Source organism: Lutra lutra, chromosome 10 (genome assembly GCF_902655055.1).
Source record: "Lutra lutra chromosome 10, mLutLut1.2, whole genome shotgun sequence".
Classification (NCBI taxonomy): Eukaryota; Metazoa; Chordata; class Mammalia; order Carnivora; family Mustelidae; genus Lutra; species Lutra lutra.
In genome coordinates, this window is record NC_062287.1 from 80,601,878 (window position 1) to 80,613,914 (window position 12,037).

A 12,037-nucleotide genomic window follows, 5' to 3' on the forward strand; every position below is an offset into this window, starting at 1 on the left:
ATGAGTCTTCCAAAGTCAAAGTACATTTTGAAACAAATGGAATAATCCTCATCTGCTAGAACGTATTAAACAATAAACTGTACAAGTGCCAAAGCTGGCAATGGTTTCTACCTGCTATTGCAACACTGAAACTCGAAGGAACATCCATGGACTTTTTTTGGTGGCAATTATGGAAAAGCAATTGGATACTCCCTCTATCGTTTCCAATTAAATCATTTTCACAACTCCACGTTTCAGCCATTCCCTAAATGCCTATCAATGCCCTGCAGGTCTCAAGGAAATCCAAAAATGGTTGTACCAGCATCACATCAGACTAGATTCTGTGGATAATAATATTTTCTACGAATCCTGGCTTTCCTTGGACACTGCTAACAGAAACCTATATTGACCCATTCCAGCTTCCATCGCAAACAAAAGAACCTCTCTCTGAAATACTTCAAGAAGAAGAAACACTGCAATGTTTATGAGGATTGGTGAAATTTACCTCACTCTTGTGGACATAGCACTTTGGCCACAAAGCACTTCCCTTCACAATACCACTGTGAGGAGTTACATGTCAAGAGCAGGAACCCAAGGTCCAAAAAGCAAGACAATGTCCCAAAATTTCAGATGCCGTATGCATTGAATTGAACGTTTTTGTAAGAGAGATGTAGGGGAGAAATCAGTGAAGGGCATCCAGTCGATCAGGGCACAAATCTAGTCAACTCCCTTCTGCTCACCCTCATATCCAATTCAGCTCCTTCAGGATTAAGTCTAAACTGTTTAGCTTAAAAAGTCCCTTTATGACCTATCTGGCCTCATATTCTGATACTTCTCCATCTTTCAATATTTCAAATTTCTCTATATTTCATCAGGAATACCTGTTACTCAGTGTGTTTTAACATTTCTGAAATGTCTACCTCTATGTCTTTGCACATGTTAAAAGGTTTTTTCTGGAGCACCCAACCTTATATGCATCTGGTAATTCCCAGAAGTCCTTCAAGACTCTGTTGAAGCTATTTTTTTTTTAAAGATTTTATTTATTTATTTGACAGAAAGAGATCACAAGCAGGCAGAGAGGCAGGCAGAGGGAGGGGGGAAACAGACTCCCCACCTGAGCAGAGAGCCCGATGTGGTCCGAGCCTAGGACCCCAAGATCATAACCTGAGCCGAAGGCAGAGGCCCAACCTACTGGGCCACCCAGGCATCCCTGTTGAAGCTATTCTAGGAAGCCTTTCCCAAATCCTAGAACCTCAAGTAATATATTACTTTAGGCTCTCATTGACCTTACAGACATGTCTCTCACAGTCTTCATCACGCTGTACCAAGAGACAGTTCCATACCTTCCTCTAGACCCATGTTGTAAAATTGAGCTTTCTGCAGTGTTAGGAATGTTCTATTATCTGTGCTGTCAAATACAATAGCCCCTAGCCACAGGTGGCTATCAAGTACTTGAAAGATGGCTAGTTTTGCTAAGGAACTGGATTTTTTATTTAATTTTCATTATTTTAAATGTAAAACTAAAAATCCACCTATGGCTAATGGCTCTGGTATTAGCACAGCTACAGACAGACTGTCACCTCCAAGGACGAAGACCATACTTACCTCTCTCTGTACCCCTGGAACCTACTACAGAACCTGGTACAGAGCAGGATCCAGTGTTTGTTGAAAAAATAAGTAAATGTTTAAGGATCTATAAATACTTCTTATGTATTGCTGGGAAGTGATTCCACCCAATACTCCAAGCACTCTGGACCATCATATAAAATTTGGCCAACCCGGTCACATCTTATAAAGTGCACCTCATTAACTATAATGGAAAAAAAAAAAAAAAAACCCCAAAACCTCAGCAAATCATTCATTTCGACTCAGGGCACCTCAATTTCACAATCACTCTTAAATGACTTCCAGATGAGTTCTGGATAAATGGTTACAAGGTTTATGAACTATTACAATAGTCATGGCAGCATCATTTTGGAATGTCAAAATCAACTACAATGTTCTATTAAAAAAGGAGGGGGGGCTTTTTACCATGCTTTTATTAACATGGAAAAAAATTCCTTTAAATGCCTGAAGTATTCCCAAAGTATTAAAGACTATTCTAAAGTATTCTTTAAAAATACCCATCAGCTCTCCTAACTGAATTCATTTTTATTTTTATTTTTTTTTAAGATTTTATTTATTTATTTATTTGACAGAGAGAGATCACAAGCAGGCAGAGAGGCAGGCAGAGAGAGAGGAGGAAGCAGGCTCCCTGCTGAGCAGAGAGCCCGATGTGGGGCTCGATCCCAGGACCCTGAGATTATGACCTGAGCCAAAGGCAGCGGCTTAACCGCTGCCATTGAGCCATCAAGGCGCCCCTGAATTCATTTTTAAATCCCATCCAATATTTGGAGAAGATGTGCTAGCTTGATTTGATGGGCTCCATCATTGCCATAGCAGAATATGAAGACAATGTGGCTTACCCACAAAGCACTAACAGTCAAGGATAATTTGGTGCCAATGAGAAGTCTCAACTGACAGAATTCACGAGCTTGACATTGGCAATTTTAAGAAACTCAAGATGCGAACTTCACAAAGCAGGGACTAAGCATGTTTGACTCCATATCCAGGCCCTCACCACACAACCCCTCAGAGTGGAGTTGGCAGTCTAAGGCAACATGGAAGGTGGTCTGCACCCAGTCACCCCACCCAGAGCAAGCAGAGCTTCTCTCCTATCTGGTGCATCACACAGCAGCTATACAATGGGTGAACAACCACTTGTAAATGCCCTTTCATTGCATCATTACTTCCGTAAAGGGAGACTAATCCTAAAGTCTAAAACTTTAAAAATAAATAAATAAATTTGTATAACATATACTTATAAACATATAAATAAGAAACAAGAATAAATAGGTAAAGCATCTTAAAAGCTTGACTGGTGGGAGTCAGGAGGCGGGGGCTTCAAACACATAGTTCACTCTTTTTTAATTTAAATTTTAATTTAAAAATGACCAATTAGGGAGTGGGGTGGGCAAAAAGAGTCAAGAGGGTCAAAAGGAACCAACTTTCAGTTATAAAATAAGTAAGCATGAGGATGTAAGGTATAGCACACATTGACTAGAGTTAATAATACTGTATTGCATATTTTAAAGTTGTTAAGAGAGTAAATCTTAAAAGTCCTCATCACAAAAAAAAAAAAATGTGTGACTCATGGGGATGGACGTTAACTAGACTTACTGTGGTGATCATTGCATAATATATACAAATATTGAATCATTATATTGAACACCATAAAGCTAGTATGTTATTAGTCAATCGTATCTCAACAAAAGAATGAATAACCATTTACTACAAAATAATTAATGTTCACTATAGGAAACAAGAGAGGCAAAAATAAAATATACATTTAATTTTTTTAACCCAAAGATAACACTTAGTATTTCACTGCTTTTTTTTCTTGCATTTTTAAAAAAGTAAAATAAATACTACCTACAATTTACATAACACTTGCTCTGTTTCATGCACTGTCCTAAGCATTTAACATCTATTAATTCATTCTGTCTTCACCAGAACACTGTGAGGGAGACTGTTGCTATCTGTACCGTATAGACAAAGAAACTGAGCACAGGGAGGTTAAGTAACTTGACTCAGTTCACAAGCTTAGAAGTGGCAAATAATCTCTGTTCAATTTTTGCTGTGGGAACATTATGTTCAGCTAAGTAGTGTGGGAAGAAAAATTTTGCCTAAACTTTATTAAATACTTAACTGCTCTTTCAGCGCTCTTGTCAGAAGCAAGAGAGAACATACAACCTGCAGGGCTTATATTTGACCCCTGTCCCCCATGCTGGGGGAGAGGCTAAACTAAGACAGGAGACATTTGTTGACTTGGATCTAATACTCAATAGCTGGGCTGTAGGATATAATCTGTAACGTGAATTTAGATTCGTTCAGGGCTGTATCTCTTTGATGTTCTTGGTATCAAACTGTCGTCTTCTTACCTACATGTATTACATAATCCGTTAGCCTGGCCATAAGAGACCTGTATTTAGCTTGATTTAAGCCTGATTTTATTTTATTTTTTCACCTGGATTCTCAATGTAATGTATAGTTTCCAATTACTTTAAAATGTAATTGTGCCTATTTTGATCACGAACTTCAAAAAAGTATGGAAAGCAAAACGAAATGGAGGTTAAAACAGATGGAAAAGGATGCCTGGGTGGCTCAGTCATTAAGCATCTGCCTTTGGCTCAGGTCATGATCCCAGGGTCCTGGGATCAAGCCCCTGCATTGGGTCCCTGCTCGGTGGGAAGCCTGCTTCTCCCTCTCACGCTCCCCCTGCTTGTGTTCCCTCTCTTGCTGCCTCTCTCCCTGTCAAATAAATAAATAAAATCTTAAAAAACAAAAGAAAACAGATGGAAAGAACTTCACCACAAAGTAAACTGTTAAACTGGAAGTGTGAGCTACAATTGACAAGTCCAATAACATTCTTAAAGGTGTTTGAAGAGACTAGGATTATGTTCCATGCCTTCTCCCAATCCCCAAAAGTCTTGTGCACATGTCCCAGGGGACCTACACTCAATTTTCTGCTCACTTGCAACAATACTGTCTCCTGCATCATGACCCTAAAATTCCTTGTATTATTTTTTCTGGTTGTGTTACCCACACAGCAACTCCTCTGGCAACAATGGTAATTACCCTAGCCTTGTTATCTCAGGATAACCCTGTAATTAACTTGTGTCACTGTAGCATTCATGGTTATAATAATTGTAGCAAAAAATTCCAATGAAAGTAACATTTTTAGTTTTGGCATTCAAAAATAACTTCAGCAATTACACTGCTTAAAAAAATCAAGTTTCCCCGAAAAAAAAAAAACATGATTTCCGGAGCGCCTGGTTGGCTCAGTCAGTTAAGCATCTCCCTTGGGCTCAGATCAGGATCCAGGGTCCTAGGATCAAGCCCCCACATGCCTCTGGCTAGCTGCTCAGCAGGGAGTCTGCTTCTCCCTCTCCCTTTGCCCCTCCCCACTGCTCACTCTCTCTCTCTCAAATAAATAAAATCTTAAAAAAAAAAAAAAAAAAAGAAGGGAGCCTAGGTGGCTCAGTGGGTTAAGCCTCTGCCTTCAGCTCAGGTCTTGATCTCAGGGTCCTGGGACAGAGCCTCACATCCAGCTCTCTGCTCAACAGGGAGCCTGCTCCCTCCCCCCTGCCCCCGCCTTCCTCTTTGCCTACTTGTGATCTTTCTCTGTCAAATAAATAAATGAAATATTTTTTAAAAAAGAAAAGAAAAGAAAAAAAGAAACCACGTTACATCCTCTGCACAAATCTCACTGAAACTAAGCTATCTGAATGCCCCCTAAGAAACATTAGACTTTTTGTAAGAGCTTCAAAGGGAACAGGGAAACAAACACACAAATAAAACACATTTCATAAAATATTACTTACAGCTCTTCCAGAAAAGGAAAGTTCTTAAATGCATCTTCTGGTAATTGAGTAATGTTGTTCATACTGATATCGCTGGAAAACATAAAGTTAAGATTTTTGACTAAGTGATATTAGACTTAAAGAACTTAATTCAACAGAAAAATAATTAAGTGCTGGCATTCTATAAAGAAGTGAGGAAAATGAACACACAAGTCAGACATAGGGATAGCCACAATCTGGCTTCCAAATGCAAAGTTAAATCTTTTACGATAAATTATGTTCCATAATTTAGAAATGAACATAGAAATATACCCAGATCCTGGGTTTTCCTTTCCCACTTTTTAAGTATTCAAGGAAAGGAAAGGACATGGAAAGGGAAAGGAAGAAAGAGGCCTCAAACTACCTACAATGAGTAGGCCAGTTTGATTGCCCAGGGCTGTGGTATTCAAAGTGCTGTACCTGATAAAAAATAAACAAATGAATACCCTGGGGCATGATAAAAGATTTGCAGGCACGGGTCCCTTCTTAAGTCACTGTCAGGGACAATAAAACAGGTTGTAGCTGTATTCCAGTCATATTTTCTGCAAAACCTGTAAAAGTCCTCCAGGTAATAGCTGTGAGGGGATTTCATTTTTAGCCTAGGAACAGATGCAGCCCAGAGACATGTGGATACATGACAGGTATGCTGTCCATTTCCAGTTTTTCCTTCCAGAAGCAGCAGGAAGGAGAGAACTCACTTGCTGATATACCTTGACAATTAACTAGTTCAAACAGTTAAAAGAATTACTTTATTAACCATTTTCTTCTTCCCTGGCAACTGCCTTCTCAACTGGTTTTCTCTTTCCACACTCTGTGTAACATGGACATGGTGAAAGGCAGGTTAAGGCAGCCTCAGAGGGAAAGTCCCAGCATGCACTGGGCCATTACCTCACTCAGGTTCCTCTGCCTCTTGTCTGTGGCTGTGCCCTCAGGTCTCTCCTTTCTAAAAATCACCAAGAAAATTCACAACTGTGACCGCCTCAACACATACGAAGGTAGAAGAGAAATCAGTGAACAATAAAACACCAAAATCAGCTAACAATAAAAACACAATGGTTTTTATTAATTTGGTCAGGTGAAATCTTCTTTTAAAGGAGTCGACACCTTCAGTACCAAGGTACGTGAGTCCCTTCTCCCTATCTTTGCTACTCACTAAAATTTGGAAATGGAATTTGCACCCCTCTTTACGAGCCCTTCCCAAGGCAAGTCTGGAAATCTTCCTGGCTCGGGAATTAACAGTAACAGCAGGCACAAAACCAGCAAAAGCAGTGGCAGCTGATGTGTAAAGAATATTGAAACCGTGGTTAAGACCGCACGAAAGATCTTCTCCCACAAATGAGAAAACTGGGGCTTCCTGAGGTATAGAACTTCCCCAATGTTCACAGGAAATGTGAACTCCAGAGTCCATGATTTTAACTGCACACTGAGTCTTCCCAAGGTATTGTGCAAATCCTGTTACTTCTCTCCATTAATTGTCAAGATAGAAAGCAAACCCACGGTCCTACCAAGGATAAAAGTGAGAGGGATACTGCCCGCAAGACTTTGGTACAATCATCAGTGAATCTTAGGAGAGCTCTTGCTTGACAATTTAAAAAAAGAACTATAAATAGCTTTAGAATTTGAGGAATCAAAGTTCATATAAATTTGAGCACGAAATTGTTCTAGAGATGAATCCTATGTCCATAGAGATTCCCGTGCATTCCAAAATTTTATCATTGAAAGTAACTCAAAATCTATTAAAGATAATTTATAAGAAAAATAAAATTAATATATACTTGAAGGAATTCTTTTTTTCAAGGAATTATTTTTAAACACAGGCCCTAATGGTACTTTCTTTAGTCAGTGAACAATATCCTTGGGCAGGGGAAGGGAAATCCTTTTTTTTTCATAAACACTCAAGCAAGATATTGGAGAAACAGCAGCAAAATCAGGATCTGAAGAAGCAGGCTCAACTCCTGCTACCGCCAAGTAGCCACTGTGTAATCCTGAGCCTCAGTTTTCTCATCTGTAAAATGAGAGCACTGAACTGACTGGTTGAGGGGCTTCTCAGCCTGAAATTGTATACGTCTATGATTCACCTTTTCCTGCAGTTTTCATGGAGGGGCCCCTCCTCCCAAATGAAAATATATGAGGTTCGTTTTGTGGAAAAGGCATGCTTCTGAAACATTTACCATAACACAAAATTTAAAGACTACTTAGTTTGCCATTATAAAACCACTGAGTCATTCCCACTGGAAACCCATTTGCCCTTAACCAATAAAATCATTCTTAAGAAGGCAAAATAATAATCTGAGTGAGCAATGATTCTGTAAAATATCACACAGCGTTGATGCTCTTTAGCCATTCCAATAAATGGGGAAAGAAGGACAACCACAGTTTATTATTTTACAGAAGGAGGCACTCCATACAGTTTTCTCTGAATTCATGCGAATATCACAGTAACAGAAAACTGATTACTTGCCTCACCATAAAAAAGACACGTACTTAGAAATTACACCACACTATTCTCTGCATTCCAATTTTTTAAAACACATACACCTATATAATTCTCTCATTCCCCCCCCCCTCAGAGTAACGAGACATGACAGGTAGTTCTGCTGTGAGCCATAAATGCAATTAGTAGGACTCCATATTTACAAACTAATATGTTTTAAACATGTGGTGAGGTTTTGTTTCAAAGTTTCAGATTCAGGAGCAACACTTGTTTCCAAAATGTTCTGAATTTCACAAAACTAGAGAGGTTCTACCTTTATAGCTATTTCCCCTCATCTTTTCTGGGTTTAAACAAAACATTTGAGAATAGGAAGGAAAAAAAAAAAAGAAGAAGGTGGGGGAGCCTACAAGATGTTATCTCCAGAGAAGCTCTGGAAACATGTGGTTACAGATTATAAAGTGGGTGGGTACTCATTTAAAATAATGAGGGCTAATGGTGATAAACAACCTACAGACAAGCCTTAGAGAGGATTCCAGACCTGACATCACCAACATTGACAACAGAGTTTATGGTTGGAAAGGATGCTGGGGATGATAAGTTAACTGTAACAATTTACAAATGGAAGCCCTATGCCATAATTACAAACATCTCAGGCTCACAGGCCATATGAATCATTAAAACAGGTAAGTTTAAAAAAATTATATAGAAAATGTTCAGATAAAAGGTAAACCTTGAGATCAGTGGTTTGACATTCATATAGCAACACAATCTTAGAAGCAACCTCTGATATCAAACCCACTGATTTGCCATCCTGGGTCCCTATGAAGGAAATAAATATAACAGAAAGTAAAAAAATTGGGTGCCTGGGTGGCTCAGCCAGTTAAGCATCTGCCCTCGGCTCGGGGTCCTGGGATAGAGTCCCCCATCTGGCTTCCTGCTCAGCCTCTCTGAGCCACTGCCTGCCACCCCTTCTGCTTATGCTCTCTCTCTCTCTCACTGCCAAATAAATAAATAAAAATCTGAAAGAAAGAAAGAAAACGAATGAATGAATCATACAAGGTCAGAACATCACCAACTCACAAATGCCTCCAAGGGCAATTTCAAGAGAGGTGATGGCCTTCCTTGGGTTCAGCCTGGTATAGTTGGAAGTAGACAGGCTTGGTATCACAAAGACCAAGATCTACCTATGAATTTACTAGCTGTGTGATCTTGGGCAAGCCGTTCATCTTTTCCGAGCCCTAACTTCTTCATTTGGAAAAAAAAGAGTCAGGAATAACTAAATCTTGTAGACTCCTGAAGATCAGAAAATGTCAAGTTACACACGAGAAGCTAAGCAAGTAATAAGGTATTAGCTTACTATAATCCATATTTGTGCTGCTCCTGGAAGCTGGCGGTCTGAGTCCAGTGCAGTGAAAGCTAGCAAGCTGAGCATCAAACCACCTTTGGTGGTCTTCCTTCCCAGAAAGAAACCAGTTTTACACAAGAGAAACACTCAATGGTGCAGAAGACCTAAAACCAGGAGTCATTCCAACTACGAAACTAGATTCTAAACTCCAAAACTCCAAGAGTCAAAATTTTTAAGGTAGAAGAGCCCTTTGAAGTCACATACTTCATTTTAAAAGAAAAAAGCTGAGGCCCAGATGTTGACAGAGTCAAGCACTTGAAAGACAGGGGAGGGAAGAGGAATGGGCAGAGAGGAAGGAAGGAAATTATACTCTTATAGGAAATTTTTAGAAGGACAATCCATTTTCTAAGGATTAGGAGGGCTTCATACAGTTATAAGCAGAGAACAGAATCCAGAACTTTTAATGGAGTGCTTGACTATATCTTTTCCATACATATTTGTTCCATAACAGACTTCTTCATATTTAGTTCTCTCAAAGTACACCAACCAGAACAGAACAAATGTCTGCATATTATACCAACCCAACTCCCAATTTTTTACCACAGAGATCAGAAATACAAAAGGTACATTACCTCACTAGAAAAATAAAGCTGAATGCTCGAACACCAGCAGTCACTGGTTTCAAAATTAAAATTTAAAGGGTACAATTGTTTAATTGAAACTGCTAAATCTCCCCAGTGGTTAAACTCTCATCTTTTTTCTCTCATAAAATTCACTACCTCTAATGTATCTACAGAGTCAAGAGCAACATCATGTTTCAACAAGGTACCTTTTTAAAATCCCCATAAAATGCTCCAGAAGCAAGCCTAACCTGTTTGCTGATGGCCAAGTGTGTACCACCGTAGACTCCGCCACTGCATGCTCGCTGGGTCTGGGCCTCCTGCCACGGAATTATTTAATTTTCAATATACTGTGACTGACCCAATGTTATCTAAATTTGAATAAGCCCTCCTATTTGTACTAGATAAAACTGTACTCCTACTACCACACTGTTGATTACATCTCAAACACTATCCAGCAGTTTCAAGTCCCTAAACAACATGCAGGTGCTGGAGAACACAGGGTTCTGTAATGTGTTCTCTAGGAAATGGTTGTGTCTTTAAACTCAACAAACATATGTTGATAGTGAGTACTACTATCCCAATGACTTTTCTAGAGTCTTTTGTAATTAGCCAAAAATTTCAGGTCAGTCTCCCATTCACAGATGTCTACAGTATGAACAAAAAAGAAAACGAAAACTACATTTGAAAAATGCTTCTGGGGGAACTAATTTGAAGGGAAGGTCTCTCTTGTCCACCAGCAGTGCTGACACACACACAGAACACCAGAGTTCTAGTCAAAGCCCATGAAGAGTTCATTTCTTTTCTGACACAATTCTATATCTCTAGGCAAGCAATCTCTTTTTCTCTCTATTTCTTTCTTTTTAGAACAAAAGTGATCTATGTGTATCAGGTTTTTTTTTTTTTTTAAACTGAAATACAGGGATGTCTGGGTGGCTCAGCCAGTTAAGTGTCTGCCTTCGGCACAGGTCATGATCCCTGGGTCCAGGGATCCAGCCCTATGTTTTCTCCCTTTGCCTGCCTCTCCCCCTGCTTGTGCTCTTCTTTCTCTCTCAAATAAATGAATAAAATCTTTTAAAAAATGATTTTAAAAAACCCTGAAATACAGAGAAAACCATCCACAATATCAATTCACAGAAATAACCACTGTCCTATTTCATGGGTGTCATGACAGATTTTTTTTCTATGTAGAGCGTACGATTTACAAATGCGAAATCCTATAGTTCTGAACACGTTTATCCATCGGCACCTAAAAGTCTTCAAGAGGAAATAAAAATTTCCCTGAAAATACATTTGACTAAAAGTACAAATATTACCATCTAATAGACCCTGATGCTCTTTTTGGCAGGCCATACAGCATGAGATGAGAAAGTCCTTGTTAGTGAAAGCCACCATGCCAGAGGCAAAAGAGGCGAATTAAGGACTTGCCTATAAAAGGAGATAACGTGTCACCCATTTAACATTAGCCACATATGTGCCAGGCAGCATGCTAGTATGTGGGGCTCCTTGTATCAGAAGTTGTGCTCCCAGTTATTTTCTTTTTTAATTAAAATCCGTCACTCCAGTCTCCTCTACCACTTACTATCACTATATATTGTTGCAACATCCAATTAAGTTCAACTTTTAAAATATGCATCATTGCATTCTGAAAGCAACCAGAGCAGCTATGTCTATGTGAAGACGCTGCTCTTTATACTACAGAAATTAGGCCAAAACAGTTCATACGCCATTTCACTCAGATGTTGTTCCCGAGGTATCTTCCTGACCTTACATGGTTTAGCACTACTGGAGTCCAGCTAGATGTCACAACAGACCGCCCTCTAATGCCATGGGCAACATTTCTACTGCAGTTTTAGTCAGCAAGAGGAATTGGCTTCGTGCTATCTGGACCACTGGTTGGTGTTTCAAACACAAAAATGCAGTGATTTCCAGGGAAAGAATCCAAAACTTGCTTCCCTGCAGGCCTGCAGCCCTTAAGGAGGCATCTGCTACAACCCAGCATAATGATACTTAAAAATAAATTTTAACTGCTGCAGAGAAAAGTTATCACCTTGTAATGCCATGATCTATTTAAAGTACTTGAATATCCTTATATATAATCTTCTTAACAATGCAGAAAGTCTAGAGAAAATGCCAACTTCAGATCTTAAAAAATGAAAACTTTTTTGCTATAGGAGATATAGAGAACAATGTTTAATTCATTTTACGATCATCTACT

General features: G+C 39.2%; 1 protein-coding gene across 1 annotated transcript in view; it reads right to left on the reverse strand.

The window, feature by feature from the left end:
- LGR4 (leucine rich repeat containing G protein-coupled receptor 4) overlaps nucleotides 1-12,037 on the reverse strand; it is a 103,602-nt gene that overhangs the window by 41,777 nt on the left and 49,788 nt on the right. Inside the window, exon 2 of the mRNA XM_047747272.1 lies at nucleotides 5,403-5,474. Within this exon, the coding sequence (XP_047603228.1) occupies nucleotides 5,403-5,474 (72 nt within the window). The remainder of the gene's footprint in view (nucleotides 1-5,402; nucleotides 5,475-12,037) is intronic.